We start from the raw sequence: 20,675 nt of genomic DNA on the forward strand, positions 1-20,675 counted from the left end.
CTTGAATAGATATTTCTTCAAAACAGATATATAAATGGCCAGTAAGCTCAGCATCAGTAATAATTAGGGAAATGCAAATCAAAATCACAATGAGACACTACTTCACATCCATTAGGATGGCTTTTAGCATAAAAACAGAAACAAGTGTTGGCAGTGAGTGGAAAAAATAGAACCCATATGCATTGCGGTGAAAATGTGAAATGATACTGCTGCTGTGGAAAACAGTGTGACAGTTCCTCAAAAAATTAAATGTAGAATTACAATATGATTCACCAATTCTACTTCTGGGTACAAAATAATTGAAATCAGGGGTTTGAACAGATATTTGTACAGCTGCGTTCATAGCAGCATAATTCACAATAGCCAAAGACGGAAACAGACCAGATATTCCGCAGTTGTTTAATGGATGGAAACAGACAAGATATTCAGCAGTTGTTGAATGGATGGATGAAATGTGTTATATACATACAGCGGAATATCATTCAGCTTTCAAAAGGAGTAAATTATGACACATGCTGCTACAGCATGGATGAATCTTGAAGACATTATACTAAGCCAGACACAAGAGGACAAATACTCTGATTCCACTTTATATGGGATACACAGAATTGTCAAATTCATAGAAATAGAAAATAGAACAGGCCAGGTACAGTGGCTCACACCTGTAATCCCAGCACTTCGGGAGGCCGAGGCGGGTAGATCACTGGAGGTCAGGAGTTGAAGCCCAGCCTGGCCAACAGGATGAAACCCCATCACTACTAAAAATACAAAAATTAGCTGGATGTGGTGGTGTATGCCTGTAGTCCCAGCTACTCAGGAGGCTGAGGCAGGAGAATCTCTTGAACCCAGGAAGTGGAGGTTGCAGTGAGCCGGGATCGTGCCATTGCTGCGCTCCAGCCTGGGTAACAAAGTGAGACTATTCAAAAAAAAAAAAAAAGAATATTGGTTTCTCAGGGGATGGGGAAAAAGATTTAAGGTTTAATGTATTGAGAGCTTGTTTGGGATGATGGAAAAGTTTGGGAGATGGATGGTGGTGATGGTCACACGGTATGACTGTACTTAATACTTTGACTTGTACATCTAAAAATGGTTAAAATGATATATTTTGTGTTTTGTATATTTGACCACAATAAAAATCATGCCAAAAAAAAAAAAAAAAAAAAAGATTTTTCTTGAGTTTAGTGTCCTTGGCAATATGTTTTTGTGTATTTGAATACGTGCACACATATATTTATACACATCTGTGTGTGTGGCATGTATGTATTGGACACTTCTTTTGCCCCACTTTAATCTTCTTTTCACCCAGTTGTTGCTGGAGCAGCCAGCTGTGTGCAGGTGTGACCTCACACCTGGCCTGAGCTGCCCTGTCTTCCTGTCCTAGCATTTCTGTGCTGCCTGTACAAGGTTGCTCAGCCATATTGACACATGTACAGATTCGGAAGCTTGAGGGGGTTAAAGTCCCATATGGTAGCCCTCAAAACCAGTGGGGAACTAAACCCAGTGAATAAGCTCCTCTGTGTTCTGATACCGAAGCCAGCAGTTCTCAGGTGGGTTCTTATTGGCTCCTCAGCAGATCAAGCCCCAGTTGTCCATAGAGGTAACCAGCTTGAGAATGTGACCTGGAAGTACAGAGAATGAGTTTGTCCTCCTTCCCTGTGCCACTCTTAGCATAAAAACAGGCATGGTGGCACGCACACTTGTAATCCGAGCTACTCGGGAGGCTGAGGCAGGAGAATTGCTTGAAGCTGGGAGGCGGAGGTTGCAGTGAGCTGAGATTGTGCCACTGCACTCCAGCCTGGTGACAGAGCAAGACTCCGTCTAAAAAAAAAAAAAAAAAAGCTAGGTTACCCATATGTATATGTTCCTAATCTTTCCAAAGCAGAGTGTTCCCATGGGTAGGGACGGGGTGATTCAGGAGTGAGGGAGGGAGCTCAGAATAGGCAGCAGTAAGCTATGATATCACCACTGTATCCCAGTCTGGGCAACAAAATGAGATCCCATCTCAAAAAAGAAAAACAAGATTCTTATAGTGGTTAGGTGTACAGAGCACTTTCCTTTTCCTGAACCATTTTAAAGCCTGAGTTGCCAGCAATGACGACGGTTACTCCTCAATACTGAATACAATATGCATTTTCCTGGGAGAAGAAACCAAACAGCAGGAAATTAACGTTGTTACATTTCTGCCTCCTGATCCTCAGATCCCATTCAGGATTCGCCAGTGGTCCCAGTAATGTCCTTTATAGTGAAAATATGCAGTTCATCACACATTGCATTTAGTCATCCGATGTCTTGAGTCCCTTTCAATCTGAAGGAAGTCTGTCTCCCCTCACTGTTCATAGCATCCCCACACTCTTGAAGCTACAGCCCAGTTATTCTGTAGCGTGGCTCTCACTTTGGGTTTGCGTGAGGTTTCCTCGGGATTCGATTCAGTGCATCTTTGGCCAGAACACTGCAGAAGTGACGCTGTTCTCCTCACTTCAGGTCCTGTCGGATGGTTCGGTTTCGATTTGTCCCTTTTCTGCTCAGAGCCCTTGGTTAAGGTGGTGTCTGCCAGACTCCTCTGCGGTCAAGTTGCTCGTTTTCTCCTTGTAATTAATTAATAACTTGTGGGAGGTACTTTGAAACTGCAGATGTCCTGTTTCCTCATCCAACTTTCAGTGTATTCAGCTTATTTATACAGTAAGGTTCATGGTTTCCTATTTTATTCGTTCGTTATGATCTGTTCCTGTGATTATTTTGATGCTGCAGTGTGTCCAGATTTGGCCAGTGGTTGTCCCTTCGGGTGGCTTCTGTATCTTTTTGACATGTGCCCACCATTCTTTGAGTACTTCCTTACTTTCTAGCACAGGATATTCCAGAATTATTTGGTACTTGCACTGCCTCAGCCCTAGCACTTGGGCTCCAACATACAGTTTTGATCTAGGAGTCAGCCTTGTTCCAGGGAGCCCTGATTGCTTTCAGTGGAGAAGAGTGTATAGAAACCAGGATATGAGAGTTGGCTGTGTCCATTGCTCTCGGAGTGCCCCTGTTCCTAGGCCCTTCAGTGGACAGGGCTAGGAAATATGCAGATGCGTACATGTGTCTACATACATGCACACACATACATCTATCTGCATGCATGCATATGCACGTATTTACACTTAACACATCCAGCTCCAGTCCAGTACTAAAGAGTTTTCTCCCTTCCCCTGTCTGTGACTGGCACCACCTTTTTCCTGTGTGTGCTGGGCTGCCCCCTATACAGACACCCCTTCACCCCACAGGGCTCCACTGCCCCCTGCTGAGTTCCCACGAAACACCCCCTCACCTTCCCACCCTGCCTGGACTCCGGCCCCGAGTCCGCCTGCTCTGAAACTGGAATACCCTTCCCCTTAGCCTGTGTTGGGCAGCCCCTCATTGGGCACACTGTCCTCATCCCTGCTGGGCTTCAACACCCCATCCCAGGTCACTCCAAGTGACCACCTGCCCTGCCCTACGTGGACCCCACACCTGGCTCCGGGCTGCTGCGGAGCCCCCACTGCCCAGCTGTGTGCACAGCTACCTACATGGCTCCATCCAACAGCTTCTGGACTCAATGTTCAGGAATAGAAAGGATGCCTTATTCTTTATTATTATTATTATTATTATTATTATTATTATTATTGAGACAAGGTCTGGCTCTGTTGCCCAGGCTGAAGTGCAGTAGAGCAATCTTGGCTCATTGCAGCCTCTGCCTCCTGGGCTCAAATGATCCTCCCACCTCAGCTTTCTGAGTACCTGGGACTACCGGCACACACCACCACACCCAGGCAGTTTTTATACTTTTTTGTAGCAACAGGGTTTTGCCATCTTGCCCAGGCTGATTCAAACTTTTGAGCTCAAGTCATCTGCTTGCATTGGCCTCCCAGAGTGTTGGGATTACAGGCGTGAGCCACCATGCCTGGCCAGGATGCCTTATTCTTTAAAACAGCAACATAATACACTTCAGTTCCTTACCATGGTTGTCTCTATGTACATTCAGGTTTATGTGCCCGCAGAAAGACGGCCAGCACATAAAAATCTTTTCCACCCTCTAATGCCCATGAAGAAGGCACCACCAGTAGGAAAACAGACTTTTAGTCTGGCATAAACCCTGTCTGGCAGTGCAATTTGGATTTGTTCTTTGCTGTGAGCCCTTGGTTAATCAGCACCTAGGATGGTACCTGGGCTTCATGAGTGAGTGAGTGGAGGGACATTCAGAAGGGCTTGAACAGGGCACACACGGACCTCTAGATGGAGACCAGAGAAACAGTCCTCCAGGTCAATGTCAGTCACTAGGCACATGGGCAAGTCCAAGCATGAAGCTTTTTTGTTTGTTTGTTTAATCTTTGTGCATAACTGACCTTCTTGAAGAATCCTGTCTTGCCGCCCCACTTTTCCCTTACATACTTTGATGACTTCCTGTCAGCCCCTTCCCTTCGCTTTAGGTGGCTCTTCATTCTCCCGTGCTGACCTGGCACCATCAATAACCTGCATAGCAAAGCACTGAAGGCCGTCACCAACAGTTGATTTTAACAAGTAGGAAACAAAACAAAAAAAAGTTAATAAGCAAGATTAAAAGTGAAGTGAAAGCTGCCGGGCGCGGTGGCTCACGTCTGTAATCCCAGCACTTTGGGAGGCCGAGGCAGGCAAATCACGAGGTCAAGAAATTGAGACCATCCTGGCCAACATGATGAAACCCCATCTCTACTAAAAATGCAAAAATTAGCAGGGCGTGGTGGCGCGTGCCTGTAGTCCCAGCTACTCGAGAGGCTCAGGAAGAATCACTTGAACCCAGGAGGCAGAGGTTGCAGTGAGCTGAGATTACATCACTGCACTCCAGCCTGGCGACAGATGGAGACTCTCTCTCAAAAAAAAAAAAAGAAGTGAAAGCAGTGAGTGTGTGTGTGTGTGTGTGTGTGTGCGCACACACACATGCTAGGTAGGATTTGACTACAGCTACAGTTGAAAAAAAATCCCTGCTCTCCTCTCCCTCAATTCAAGCCAGAGTTCATAGCAGATTGAGTCCCCAGTGTCAACCAAGTAGTGTTCTCTTATCCAGGTGTTGTGGGTCATAGGCCAGGTTCTGAGGAATGCTGCGTCACTGATTCCATTTCATTCTCACTCCCCATCCCCAGTGTCCCGGGGGGGCGGGTCTCCTAGGGGCCCACCCTAGCAGCCCGGCTGTTGGGAGGGGCAGGTGCTAACTTTTCACCAGCGCCCTCTGTAGAACCTGCTGTGTAGTGAATATTGTGTCATCACCATGCATTCCCCTCCTTTCTGGAGATTTCACATTGTACAGAAGAGCAACTCCTTTCATGCTCACAGAGTAGAGAGTGGACGCTTGCAAAAGCTCTCCCCTGTTTGTGTTAGCTCTCTGTGCATTACAGCTGTCCTAGTAGCATTAAATAGTCACTGTTTTTTTTTCTTTTGGAGACAGAGTTTCGCTCTTGCTGCCCAGGCTGGAGTGCAATGGCATGATCTCAGCTCACCACAACCCCCACCTCCTGGGTTCAAGCGATTCCCCTGCCTCAGCCTCCTGAGTAGCTGGGATTACAGGCGTGCACCACCAGGCCTGGCTAATTTTGTATTTTTCGTAGAGACAGGGTTTCTCCATGTTGGTCAGGCTGGTCTCGAACTCCCGACCTCAGGTGATCCACCTGCCTTGGCCTCCTAGAGTGCTGGGATTATAGGCGTGAGCCACTGTGCCCAGCCATATTCACTCTTTATCCTCACAGCAGCCCAAAGAAGTGGTCCATGTATTACCCTCCTCTAACAGGTAAGGTAACAATAGTCACAGCAATGGTAAGTAACTTGCCCAGGGTCACACAGTTTTTTTTTTTTTTTTTTTTTTTTTTTTTTGAGACGGAGTTTCGCTCTTGTTACCCAGGCTGGAGTGCAATGGCGCGATCTCGGCTCACCGCAACCTCCGCCTCCTAGGCTCAGGCAATTCTCCTGCCTCAGCCTCCTGAGTAGCTGGGATTACAGGCACGTGCCACCATGCCCAGCTACTTTTTTGTATTTTTAGTAGAGACGGGGTTTCACCATGTTGACCAGGATGGTCTCGATCTCTTGACCTGGTGATCCACCCGCCTCGGCCTCCCAAAGTGCTGGGATTACAGGCTTGAGCCACCGCGCCCGGCCACACAGTTATTTAATAGAGGCAGGAGTCACACACACCCACCTCCAGAGTTCTGTTACTGGAGAAGACAAATAGCTGGTGGAAGCCATCAGGCCTTCCTGAAGTGGCCTGCCCAGGTTGTGGGTCCCTCTCAGGTCTCTTTTGTGGTCTCATGTGAAGAGGTGAACAGCCTCCGTTACTGGGTGCAGATAAGAGCATTTCATGAATGCTAAAGGCCTATGAATGGGGCCTCTGGTCCTCCTGGAATAGAAGACATCCACGTCCCCCTTCTCAGGGGCAAAGCAGCGTTTGTTGCTTTTCCATCACAGCCAGTCCTCGCTCACAGAAGTCACGGAAGAGATCACCCGATAGACATTGTCTCTGATGGGGCCGTTGGAGCGTCTGCACCTGGCCCATGCCATTCTGCTTCTGGCTGTAATGGAGCCCAAGGCCAGATGTGGAATTCAAGCTGAACTTGGACTTTCCAAATCTTTCCTACCTCGTGGACTGGGAGGACACACAAGAGGGAGGGAAGATTCCCGTGGACGTCCCAGAGAGCAGTCATCCGTTTTCTCCAGCAGCTGGCATGGACCTGCTAATACACCGACCTTGAAAACTTAACCTGAAGTGCTTGAACAGCAGCCTGGGCAACGGAAACACTTTCCCTTGTTCCTGGGAAAATTTGCATGGTTTGCAGGGGAAGAACTCAGCGTGGTTTTTCTCGACTATGATGTCTTAGATCAAAACTGTATGTTTGAGCCCAAGTCCCTGGATAGGTTTGCAAACCTGGAGAGTTTTGTGGGCTATTTTCAGGCTTTGGGTTAGGTAATCACCTGCTTGAAATTTGACTGCCTCTTTGAGATGCCCGTCAACAGCAGAATATAGCTCAGTGCGTTGCAAAGGACAGAAATCTCTGTGTTTCACAATTTGTGTGCTCTCTCCCTAGTTTGGGTCAATTTGCTGTTCCTTCAGGGGGTCCAGTAATCTTCTCCTCTATCTTCTTCATTCATTAAGTAACCAGACAACCTGTAGACTTAAGGGTAAAAAGGTCAATGCTGCTGTCACAGCCTGGGATCCCGTCAGAAGTTCTCCCATTTGTGGCTTTGAAGATCGCACTTCTCCAATAGATGTTCCCCGAAAAAGCAAAATCAAAGTACTTTTCTTTACTGATGGGCTACAGGGTTTGAGTGTCATTGATTGAGTGGAATACGTTCATGTCTTGAAAGTGTGTGTGTGTGTGTGTGTGTGTGTGTGTGTAGACTGTTTCCGTAGAAACCCTGACAGCTGCCTAATCAGCTTAACTGTTAATGTTGTTGTAATTGGGTGGTAGCTGTGGCTATGCATCTGTTCCTCTCCTTAGGTGGCAACCTGCATTTTTCTAGCTGTTTTGAGGCTAGCAGTTGGCCACCAAACTGCTTGAAAATGATCTCTACATTGTGCAAACATCTTCAGTACAAGCACAATTATGCATCTTTTCTAACTTAACTACAAAAGAGAGAAATTTTTATTTATTTTATTTTTTTTTATGTTTTTGTGTTTTAAGATAGGGTCTCCCTCTGTCACCCAGGCTGGAGTGCACTGAACGATGTTGGCTCACTGCAGCTTCAACTTCCTGGGCTCAAGCAGTCCTCCCACATCAGCCTCCTGAGAAGCTGGGACTACAGGCACACACAAATGGCTATTTGTTTTTTGTACAGACATGGTCTCGTTATGTTACTCAAGCTGGTCTCAGACTCCTGGCCTCAAGTGATCCTTCTGCATCAGCCTCCCATAGTGTTGAGATTACAGGCATACGCCACTGCGCCCAGCTGGAGAAGTTTTTAGAACCAGAATTACTATTAGCAACTAAGGATATGTTGCTGTAATTAAAGATGGAAAATAGTTGCCGGCCAAAACCAGCCTTTCTGGGCCCGCAGCCAGGTCCATGGCAGACACCCATGAAGCAGGGCTCTGGCCCCCAACACCTGTGCTCAGTGATGGTGAGACCCGGGAGCTACCTCTGCCCTGGCAGCCAGCTGCTATAGCCACTTCACCCTATTCATTTATCTTGTTTCCCCTTATACAGTTTTATTTTTAATTTTGGTAAAACTCATAGTGAAATATACAGATCTTCCAAGTGTACAGTTTGGTGAGTTTTGACAGTATCTACCCTTGTAACTAACACAGCAATCAAAATATTTTAATGATCTCATCCTTATGCCAGTCCATAGTTTGTTCAGATCAAAAATGATTAATCATCATGCTGACCACTTTTCTTGTACATGGTTTAAGGAATATTATAGATTTGGAAAAAAAAAAAATCATAGCCCTTTAAGAATATATGTTCCAGAGTTGGACACAGTGTGGCTCCCGCCTGTAGTCCCAGCATTGTGGGAGGCTGAGGCAGGCAGATCATTTGAGGTCAGAAGTTCAAGACTAGCCTGGCCAACATGGTGAAACCTCATCTCTACTAAAAATACAAAAATAAGCTGGGTATGTGTGCCTGTAATTGCAGCTACTCAGGATGCAGGAGAATTATGTGAACCTGGGAGGCAGAGGTTTCAGTGAGCTGAGATTGCCCCACTGCACTCCAGCCTAGGCAACAGAGTGAGACTCCATCTCAAAAACAAACAAACAAAACAAACAAAAAAAAAAGAATTTATGTTGCAATAAGTCAGAATATGTGCTTATAAATACAGTAGCCATTAAAACATAAAAACCAGTCTTAAATAGCAAGCATTACATATTTTCTTGAATTTTAATTCAGTTACATGATTCTCTCTGATCTGAAAAGTAACGATGGCAACATAAATAATAAAGGTTATCAAAGGTCTTTGCATTTTTTATATATTCTGTCCCCTCTAGCACTTCTGACTTTAGGTTCCAGAATTTTACAAGTATTCAGATTATCAAAGTCAAGTTTTTAAATTCACCATGCCTAGATATATGTGTGCTTTTTTTTTCTGGTCAGCAAAGTCCATCTCTCTGGCTCTTTTGGTCAGCAGTGATTGAGAACCAAGAGCACTTTGCCCAGGCAGAAATGGAGGCCTTGCCTTTGATATTAGTGGACCTGCAGGCTCTGGACACTGGATAAATGGAATTTTCCATGTTAGATTTACAGAAAGACGTAGAATAGAAATCTTTTGCCTTAGGATGCCAGAGATAATTTCACTGCTGAGTGGATCAAGCCATTACTTCTCAAGAGTGAAATCATTCCTCCTACTCTTTTGTTTTGTTTTGTTTTCTTTAGTTTTTTGAGACGGGGTCTTGCTCTGTTGCCCAGGCTGGAGTGCAGTGGCACAATCACAGCTCTCTGTAACGTCTGCCTCCCAGGTTCAAGCAATCCTTGTGCCTTAGCCTCCTACTGTTTAATGTTCACAAGTGGTGGGCTTGTTTTGTTTTGTTTTTGTTTTTTTCAGTCCAAAGCAAAGGGTTGTGACAAAATCATGTTCCCAGTTTGTTCTTCACTGAAACAGCTAAACCTTGCCTTCTGCGAGTTAGGATACGGCAACGGAATGGAGCCATGGTATATCCAGAAAGGTCGGGAAATACACACTTGGCTGCCATCCTCATCTGTTGCTTCTTGAAACTGCCCTTCCTGGATGGCTTTTCCACTTTTCTCCTTTACTGATGCCTGTTACCCAGCTACCAAGCACACTTTCTTCTGTTCCCAAGAAAGTCATTGGTTGCATGTTGTTCTTAGCTGTTTTAGCTACAAAGTGTGTGTTGCCATTGTGATAGCTGACTAATTGCACAGGTGATTTTAGCATAGGAAGGCAGCTTCTGGTCTGTTTTGTGGAAAACCTACTTACATAATAGGAAAAAGCCTCAGGCATTGGTTTTAGGCTGCATTATTTGTGTTATGCCTTTAGACAGTCCATTATTTGTGTTACGCCTTTAGACGGTCCATTATTTGTGTTATGCCTTTAGACGTTGTACTGCCAGAGGGGGATGCTAAGTGACTACAGAAAAAGTAAAGTGGTTAATGGTGGTTTTTTATTTTAATGGAATCCCCATTATCTGATCTGAAATAAATATGCAGCAATCACCCAACAGGATGATGTTAATTTTATGTCATTAGAGAATTCAGAAATGTATAAAAGTAAGCTATTTCAGAAACAATTCTAAGGAGAAAAATAGTAATTTGGTTTTTGGATGAACAGCTGCACATCCTTCATGTTTATCAAACAAGTCATTTTCAGTCCATTTTCATAGATTATGTCCTTCCCCTGCCGTCTGCAATCTTCTAAATCCCTTTCATGCTAATGTCTGGCTATCAGGGGCAGCCTCAGGAATCTACATGTGGATGTCTGTGGACTCACAGAAGGGCAAAGCTACCAGCTGAGGACTCATAATCTTTTTTCTCAAATAGGAAACTGATGGTTTTGCCTCCAAGTTAATTCTTCATGCTTCTAAAGCACCTCCCAGCTAGAATCCACAAATTTCATAACCGTATTTATACTACTTCAAGGGGAAAGTGGGTGTGAAGGAGAGAGAAGGAACTCAAAACTCAGAAAAAGCTTACTAATCAGCTCTTGAATGGCTTCATCTTTGTGTGATTCTTTTTTTGAGAGAGAGAGAGAGAGAGAGAGAGAGAGAGAGAGAGAGAGAGAGAGAGACAGGGTCTCACCCTGTTGCCCAGGCTGGAGTACAGTGGTACAATAGTGGCTCACTGCAGCCTTGAACTCCTGGTTTCAAGCAATCTTCTCACCTTAGCCAGAAGAATAGATAAGACTACAAGCATATGCCACCATGCCTGGCTAATTATTTAATTTGTTTTTAGTGATGGGGTCTTGCAGTGTTGCCCAGGATGGTCTCAAGTTCCTGGCTTCCCAAATTGCTGGGATTACAAGAATGAGCTACTGTGCCTAGCCATTTTGTTATAATTCTTATCACAGGTATTGGAACTTAGGGGAGAAGGGGAGAGAGAGAGAGAGAGAGAGAGAGAGAGAGAGAGAGAGTCATATGACCCATTGCTGTCATCTGCTGTTACATTCAGTTACAATGTCTTTCTGGAATTTGAAAAAAAAAATTATCTTGAAGGGAAATAGGAAGAAGGATGTGATTATCAAGTAACTGTTGGCAAGATAGCTTCTGTCATACAGTATATTGGTACAAGGAGAAAATCATTGTTGGGGGCTAGGGATAATACATGGTCCTTTTAACCTTGGGCAAGGAAAATGTTTAATGTACAGAATTATGATTATTATTATTTTTGAAATGGAGTCTCTCTCTGTTGCCCCGGCTGGAGTACAGTGGCAAGATCTCAGCTCACTGTAACTTCCACCTCCCGGGTGTAAGCAGTTCTCTGCCTCCGCCTCCTGAGTAGCTGGGATTATAGGCGTGTGCCACCACGCCTTGCTAATTTTTGTATTTTTAGTAGAGATGGGTTTCACCATCTTAGACAGGCTGGTCCTGGACTTCTGACCTCATAGACACCCGCCTTGGCCTCCCACTGTAATCCCAAAGTGCTGGGATTACAGGCGCGAGCCACTGTGCCCAACCTGCACAGAATTATTTTATAAGCTATTCTTCATTCTTCCTTAATTTCCATTGTGTTCAGTGTTGATATTTCTTAACTGTCTCACATAGGAATTTTAATATTTTCTTAGTGTTTAAAATACTTTTAAAATAAGCTAATACCAAGAACTAAATGGGATGTGATTTTGCAAAATCTCAATTCTAATTCTCTTTTAAAAGTGACAAAGCTAGCAAGCTTTGAAATGGATGCCGAAAAAACTTTGAAATGCATCTAGAAGCAATAATAATTATCAGCATTTAATATATTTACATATTCACCCTCCCTTTTAAGAACTGATATGCTATTTTAAAATCCTTACCACATCTATATAATATTTTGTTATTTATCCATATTACTTTTTTTTTTGAGACAGAGTCTTGCTCTGTTGCTCAGAATGGAGTGCAGTAGCACAATTTTGGCTCACGGTAGCCTCTGCCTCCCAGGCTCAAGCAATTATCATGTCTCAGCCTCTTGAGTAACTGGGACTACAGGTATGTAATTTTGTATTTTTAGTAGAGACCACATTGGCCAGGCTGGTGTCAGACTCCTTGCCTCAAGTCAGTCCTCCCACCTGAGCTTCAAAGGCATGAGCTACCATGCCTGGCTTTCTACATTACTTTAATATATGGAAATTAGTAAATGAGCATAGGATTGATCTTAAAACTGCCCCCTGCTGGAAGAAGCTTGCAGTTCACTGAAAAGCCAGACTGAATACAAGGTCTGGGATGATAAATTTTTTTTAAATAAATCGACAAAAAATTTAAAAAAGGTTGTGAGCCCTCAGCTTGTAGCTTTGCTCTTCTGTGAGTCCACAGACATCCACATGTAGCTTCCTGAGGCTGCCCCTGATAACCTGACATTAGCACGAATAGTTTTTAGGATAAACGATGTTTCCTCAATAATGAGGGTTATTTAAACACTGAAAGAATAAATATCAGTGCACAGATTATTTTGTATTTTATCCAATTGGAGAAATATTGCAAAGTGGCAAACAAATGTTCAAATTGAGAGAAGTTACTAAATGAGGGAGTGTATAACTTGTACTTCATTGTCAACAGATCATTGGAAGATCTTTATGTAGGCCAAGCAAGAACAAAGCTAAGTTGCGGGTTCCTTTTATTGTGCTACCATTGCCAGGCCTAAGGAATATTTCTAAAGGTACTGAGAAGTTTCTTACATCTGTTTTATTACATTTCACTTATTAAACCATTGCCTAAATAGGTTTTCTGTAAAGAAGATTTAATACTGCTTTTCTTCTGGTGACTGAAATTAGACTTTTCATTATCCCAATTCATTAATAAATGGGAAAATAACATTTTTTTTCTCAGCCTCATGAATGACTCATATATTGCTCTTTCTTTTTCTCTAGTCCATCTCAAAATACTTAGGAGATATACACATATTATAAATTATATAAAATAATTTGTGCTGAGATATTCTTCCAATGTTCTTTACCCCAAAATGCTATTTTTGTGGAATTACATAGTTCCAATAAGAATGTTGAGAAAAAGATTTGATTGTTTTGCCTTTGTGAAAGAGAAACTGTGGCTATAGGGAGTTAGGCATCTTTAAAAAAGTTGCCAAATGTACATTAGCATCTTTCATAGGAATTTCATTCAGGGGAGGAACATAGAGAAAAAATAGTTGGAGAGAAAGGAAATAAAAAAAGAAAATGAACATAGAGAATCTGAAACAAACAGATAAAATAAGGTAGCAGACATCCCCAAATATCAGTAACCAACAATGGACGAGCTCCTCCGGTTAAAAGACACTGAGTGTCAAACTGCATTTATTTACATACAGGCACATACATGCATTATACACACACATACTTTTTTTTTTTTTTTTTGAGATGGAGTCTCGCTCTGTCGCCAGGCTGGAGTGCAGTGGCACAATCTCAGTTCACTGCAAACTCTACCTCCCGGGTTCAAGCAATTCTCTTGCCTCAGCCTCTCAAGTAGCTGGGCACGTGCCACCACACCCAGCTAATTTTTGTATCTTTAGTAGAGACAGGGTTTCACCATGTTGGCCAGGATGGTCTCAATCCCTTGACCTCGTGATCCGCCTGCCTCGGCCTCCCAAAGTGCTTGATTACAAGCATGAGCCACTGCACCCAGCCACACACACATATTCTTTTTATGAAACGTACCTAAAACATAAGGATGCATAAAGGTTAAAAGGCTGAAAATTGATTTCCATGCAGTACATAATGAAAAGAAAGCTGCACCAGCGGTATTAATACCAGACAAAATAGGCTTTAAGGCGAAGGGCATTCCTCTATCTGGGAGATAAAGAGGGTCACTACCTAATGATTAAAAGTTCCATTCACCAGGAAGAAAAAAAAATTTATAAGCTTGTACACACACGACAACTTAGCCTTAAAATGTAGGAAGCAAAAGTGACCAAATTATACAGAAAAATAACACATCCACCTAATAGTGGGAGAATCTAACAGATCTATCCTGATAATAGGTAAAACAGGCCATGCACAGTGGCACATGCCTGTAATCCCAGCTCTTTGGGAGGCTGAGACAGGCGGATCACCTGAGGTTGGAAGTTCAAGAGCAGCCTGAGCAACATGGTGAAACCCCGTCTCTACTAAAAATGCAAAATTAGCCAGGCATGGTGGCACATGCCTGTAATCCCAGCTACTCAGGAGACTGAGGCAGGAGAATCACCTGAACTGGGAAGGCGGAGGTTGCAGTGAGCCAAGATTGCACTATTACACTCCAGCCTGGGCAACAAGCGTGAAATAAGAGTGAAACAAAATAAAATTTTTTAAAAAGTTAAAACAGGCCCCCAAAAAGTCAGGATCTAGAACTTGTAAAGAACAGGAGCTGGATATACTGAACATGTTTATAATACTGTACCAAACAGCTGCACAAACACATTCTTTTCAAGCACATGTAGATTTATGAAATTTGATGACATTGAACCAAAAGCAGGTCTCAAACTGTCAAAGGGTTACTGTCACTATGGACAGCCTACTCCAATCAGAGTGAAAATGAGTTGGACATTAAAAAGATTAAAAAAACCTCCCATCTGTTTGCAATTTAAGAAACATACATCTAAACAATCCATGAGGCAAGGAAGAGATCAGACGGCAATTAGAAAGTATTTAGAGGCCGGGCGTGGTGGCTCAAGCCTGTAATCCCAGCACTTTGGGAAGCTGAGGCGGGTGGATCATGAAGTCAAGAGATCGAGACCATCCTGGTCAACATGGTGAAACCCCGTCTTACTAAAAATACAAAAAATTAGCTGAGCATGGTGGTGTGTGCCTGTAATCCCAGCTACTCAGGAGGCTGAGGCAGGAGAATTGCCTGAACCCAGGAGGCGGAGGTTGCGGTGAGCCGAGATCGTGCCATTGCACTCCAGCCTGGGTAACAAGAGTGAAACTCCGCCTCAAAAAAAAAAAAAAAAAAAGTATTTAGAATCAACTGGCAGTAACTCACATCTTTAATCCCAGCACTTTGGGAGGCTCAGGCAGAAGGACTGCTTGAACCGAGGAGTTCCAGACCAGCCTGGGCAAGATAGTGAAACTGTACAAAAATAGAGATAGCCAGGTGTGGCCAGGCATGGTGCCTCATGCCTGTGATCTCAGCATGGTGGGAGGCCAAGGTAAGATTACTTGAGCTCAGGAGTTTTGAGACCAGCCTGCGGAACATAGCGAGATCTCATCTCATTAAAAAAAAAAAAAAAATAGCCAGGTGTGATGGTGCATGCTCCTCAGGAGGCTGAAGTAGGAGGGTGGCTTAAGCCCAGGAGTTTGAGGCTACAGTGAGCTATGATAGCGCCACTGCACTCCAACCTGGGTGACAGACTGTCTTTTTTTTTTTTTTAAGATGGAGCCTTGCTCAGGCTAGAGTGAAGTGGTGCCATCTTGGCTCACTGCAACCTCCACCTCCCAGGTTCAAGTGATTCTCCTGCCTCAGCCTCCCGAGTAGGTAGGATTACAGGCGCCCACCACCATACCCAGCTAGTTTTTATATTTTTAGTAGAAACGGGGTTTCACCATGTTGGCCATGCTGGTCTCAAAATTCTGACCTCAAGGGATTCGCCTACTGCAGCCTCCCAAAGTGCTGGGATTATAGGCATGAGCCACTGTGCCCGGCCCTCTATTTTAAAAAATAAATAAAAACAATAAAACATGTCAAAACTGTTCAGATGCTGGGTATGGTGGCAGATGCCTGTACTTGGGAAATACAGCAAGACTGCATCTCAAAAAAAAAAAAAAAATTAAACAAACTGGTGGGGAACAGCTGAAACAATACTTAGAAATGGATGTCTTGCTGGGTGCAGTGGCTCATACTTGCAATCCCAGCACTTTGGGAGGTCAAGGCGGGTGGATTACCTGAGCCCAAAGAGTTTGAGACCAGCTTGGGCAATGTAGTAAAACCCCGTCTCTACAAAAAATACAAAACATTATCTGGATGTGGTGGCATGTGCCTTTAGTCCCAGCTACCCAAGAGGCCAAGGCAGGAGGATTGCCTGAACCCTAGAGGTTGAGGCTGCAGTGAGCCAAGACTGCACTACTGTACTCCATTCTAGGTGACAGAGTGAGACTTCATCTCAAAAAACAAAGAAAAGAAAAATAAGGGAATGATAAAACTCCAGAAATGACAACTTTGAAGGAGGAAAGGAATGTGACAGAGGGAAAAACCAACCCCGTTGCACCGAGGACATCAGACAATAGCAGTGTTCTAGAACTAGGCATATTTGTGTCATTCTCTTATATCTTGCATTCATCTTATAACCTTTGAATGTGGACAATATTTAATAAAGTTAATTACATTTAAAATAAGTGCACAACCCATCGTGGTGGCTCATGCCTGTAATCCTAGCACTTGGGGAGGCTGAGGTGGATGAATCACTTGAGGTCAGGAGTTCAATACAATCCTGGCCAACAAGGTAAAAACCCATCTCTACTAAAAATATAAAAATTAGCTGGGCTTGGTGGTGAGTGGCTATAATTCTAGCTACTTTGGAAGCTGAGGCAGGAAAATCACTTGAACCCAGGAGGTGGAGGTTGCAGTGAGCTGAGACCACGCCACTGTACTCCAGTCTGGATGACAGAGTGAGACTCCATCTCAAGAAAATATAAAAAATAAGTGCCTGTAATCCCAGCACTTTGGGAGGCCGAGGCGGGTGAATCACGAGGTCAAGAGATCGAGACCGTCCTGGGCAACATGGTGAAACCCCGTCTCTACTAAAAATACAAAAAATTAGCTGGGCATGGTGGCACATGCCTGTAATCCCAGCTACTCAGGAGGCTGAGGCAGGAGAATTGCCTGAACCCAGGAGGCGGAGGTTGCGGTGAGCCGAGATCGTGCCATTGCACTCCAGCCTGGGTAACAAGAGTGAAACTCTGTCTCAAAAAAAAAAAAAAAAAAAATAGGTGCAATTGCTAAATTACAGGATACCTGTTCCTGTATATGTGCAAGAAAAGTATTTTTTTTTTTAGAAAAGGTTAACTTATAATGAGTTCTTAATTACTTAGGTTTCATGATGTAAATTTTCTCTTCTAAAAAGGTGTTTCTTCCCCCACCCCCATTCTCTTTGCCTTGCTGCTCCTTACTTGCAGGAAAGATTTGAAGCACTCTTCACCATCTATGATGACCAAGTTACTTTTCAGCTGTTTAAAAGCTTTAGAAGAGTCAGAATAAATTTCAGCAAACCTGAAGCGGCAGCAAGGGCGCGAATAGAACTCCACGAAACAGACTTCAATGGGAAGAAGCTAAAGCTGTATTTCGCACAGGTACTTCTCAGTGAAACTTGTCTTTCTCTAAACTTGTCTTTCTCCATCCGGAAATATATTTAGTTTACCATTTTCTATATTATTGTAGCAGAGGTGTGTGGAATGAACCATCTCAATCAGCAAATAATATAAAAATATTTTCCCTTCATTTTATAGATACATAATTTTATTTATTTATTAAGCACCTTTGCCTTCCTAACTTTATTTTGCTGAGAATAGTAGTTAACGGAGTTTATTCTTCTGGCAGCTTTGCTCAGCTGGGGTTCTGTGTGGGTGCACCCCCTAGTTTTAGGGAACTAACTTCTCTCTTGCACATCTAGAATGGCACAGAGGAAATAGGACATGAAATCCTTGGGAAAATTGAGAAAACGGTTTCTTAAATCGTTTTCTGTGTTCTGAATTCATATGAGGAACCAGGGAGGTGGCATAGAACTGTACAAAAAGGCCGTCTTTGACTCTGAAGTTGCCGAGGATCCTGTAGGAAACCAAAAATTGGCTGTGCTGAGTAGATTCTAATCCTGCATTGGCGTGACTCTCTGGGAAACCGATTTCTTCTGAGAAGAATTGGCAAAATAAGGGGATTACTTGTGTATTAAGTACACTGTTTGATTTTCAAAAAAGTAATTTTTTCAGTCTCACTTTCAAATTTTAAAAAAAGATTTGTTGCCTTGTATTGCAAGTAAAAACCTAAAAGAAGGAGACGTCTTGGCATTTCTTGGTAGAGTCTCTTGAGAGGGAGTACAAAATAAGTCATTAAAACCTAATCTCGTCTAAGGCCAGAATTTAGTAATTACTAAATTCCAGAGAAATGTTATGAATTTCTCTGTTCATCCATTTGTTTATTTATTTATTTTCTTTCTTTTAAAAAAATTATTTATTTATTTTTTTGAGATGGAGTCTCGCTCTGTCACCCAGGCTGGAGTGCAGTGCTGCAACCTCAGCTCACCACAGCTTCTGCCTCCCAGGTTCCAGTGATTCTCCTGTCTCAGCCTCCCTAGTAGCTGGGACCACAGGCATGCGCCACAACATCTGGGTAATTTTTGTATTTTCAGTAGAGACAGAGTTTCACCATGTTTGTTGGCCAGGCTGGTCTCGAACTCCTGACCTCAGGTGATCCACTCTCCTCGGTCTCCCAAAGTGCCAGGAGTACAGGCGTGAGCCACTGCGCCCAGCCCATCCATTTGTTTTTTATTTAGTTAATATTTATGAAGCACCTACCATGTGTGGCCATGTGCTGTGCACTGAGTGGCCAGTGGTGAGCCAAACAGACCCAGTCCTACCCTCTTGGAGATTATAGACTGTTTAAGAGAAATTTTTTATTTTCTACAAAAAGATGGAACAGTAAACATACAGGTGAAAAATGAAGAAAACAGCCCAGTTTGCAAACTGGCTTTGAGCGTCTCGCTCCCTGCAGGTGCAGACGTCCGGCGAAGCGCGGGACAAGTCGTATCTCCTGCCGCCCCGGCCGGTCAGACAGTTCCTCATCTCGCCTCCAGCCTCTCCCCCGGTGGGGTGGAAGCAGAGTGAAGACGCAATGCCTGTTATAAATTATGATTTACTCTGTGCTGTTTCCAAACTGGGACCAGGTAATACACTTCTCTTTTTCCTCTTTTCTTCCCCAAGAAACTTCCGTATTGAAGATCACATTCAGCAGTGTGCGTTGTGGCCGTATGGTTAGAGCAGAGGATGAAGTCACACACACCTGGGTTCAAATTCCAGCTTTGGCATCTGCTTACTCTGTGATCTTGAGCAAGTTACTTAGCCTCCATTTTCTGAGCCTCTGCTTTTCCATCTATAAAGTGGGGAGAATCATATCCACCATTCAGTGTGGTTATAAGTATTAAATGAGGGCCGGGTGTGGTGGCTCACGCCTGTAATCCTAGCACTTTGGGAGGCTACAGCGGCCAGATTGCTTGAGGTCAGGAGTTCAAGACCAGCCTGGCCAACATGACGAAACCCCATCTCTACTAAAATACAAAAAAACAGTTAGGAGTGGTGGTGTGTGCCTGTAGTCCCAGCTACTCCAGAGGCTGAGGCAGGAGAATTGCTTGATCCCAGGAGGCAGAGGTTGTGGTGAGCCGAAATCGTGCCACTGCACTCCAGCCTGGGTGATGGAGTGAGACTCCATCTCCAAAAAAATAAAATAAAATGCTGGGCACAGTGGCTCATGCCTGTAATTCCAACACTTTGGGAGGCCTAGGTGGGCAGATTATGAGGTCAGGAGATTGAGACCATCCTGGCCAACATAGTGAAACCCTGTCTCTACTAAAAATACAAAAATTAGGCCGGGCGCGGTGGCTCAAGCCTGTAATCCCAGCACTTTGGGAGGCCGAGGTGGGTGGATCACGAGGTCGAGAGATCGAGACCATCCTGGTCAACATGGTGAAACCCCGTCTCTACTAAAAACACAAAAAATTAGCTGGGCATGGTGGCACATGCCTGTAATCCCAGCTACTCAGGAGGCTGAGGCAGGAGAATTGCCTGAGCCCAGGAGGCGGAGGTTGCGGTGAGCCGAGATCGCGCCATTGCACTCTAGCCTGGGTAACAAGAGCGAAACTCCGTCTCAAAAAAAAAAAAAAAAAAAAATACAAAAATTAGCTGGGCGTGGTGGCATATGCGAGACTTCATCTCAAAAAAAAAAAAAAAGGTAGTAAATGACGTACATATAATAATAAATGTAACTGCAATTTTTACTACTACAAATTTTGCTAGCACTTGATAGGCAGTTAGTGACTATTAGGTGCCACCGAGTATCAGATAGACAACAACTACTTTGAATATATTTCAAGAGATTGGTGGTGATACTATCTCATTCCTTCAATATTTGTATCATTTCTTTTTCATTTCCTCTGTTCCTTCTGTTTACTTTCTCTACCTCTCTGATCCTTTTAAAATCATATAAGAAACTGTTGGGATGCTGGTTCAGACAGCTGTCTATCCAAGACAGAGCTATGTGTCCTTAGGGGAATAAAAGAGGCATTTTGAGGAAGCAGTGACTCAGTACTGTTTTTAAATGTTGGAGCTGTATCTTGGATATCCAAGGTCCTATAATCAAGGGATTGCCTGTGCTGCCTGGAGTCTTACAATTATCTCCCAAAGGAAAACTGAAACCATTACGAAGTTAAACAGATTTACTTGCGCAGGTGTGGTGGCTTACACCTCCACTTTGGGAGGCCAAAGCAGGCAGATCACCTGGGGTCAGGAGTTCGAGACCAGCCTGGGCAGCATGATAAAACCCCATCTCACTAAAAATACAAAACTTAGCTGGGCGTAGTGGCACACACCTGTAGTCCAAACTACTA

The 20,675-nt window shown here is 43.8% G+C and overlaps 1 protein-coding gene across 3 annotated transcripts in view; it reads left to right on the plus strand.

Moving 5' to 3' along the window:
- RCAN3 (RCAN family member 3) overlaps positions 1–20,675 on the plus strand; it is a 43,555-nt gene that overhangs the window by 19,977 nt on the left and 2,903 nt on the right. For all 3 annotated transcript variants that reach the window (XM_003934851.4, XM_039473538.2, XM_039473539.2), the window contains exons 3-4: positions 17,200–17,373; positions 18,788–18,959. In XM_003934851.4, coding sequence (XP_003934900.1) covers positions 17,200–17,373; positions 18,788–18,959 — 346 coding nt within the window. The remainder of the gene's footprint in view (positions 1–17,199; positions 17,374–18,787; positions 18,960–20,675) is intronic.

The sequence above is a fragment of the Saimiri boliviensis genome, chromosome 11 (genome assembly GCF_048565385.1).
Source record: "Saimiri boliviensis isolate mSaiBol1 chromosome 11, mSaiBol1.pri, whole genome shotgun sequence".
In the NCBI taxonomy this organism is placed as follows: Eukaryota; Metazoa; Chordata; class Mammalia; order Primates; family Cebidae; genus Saimiri; species Saimiri boliviensis.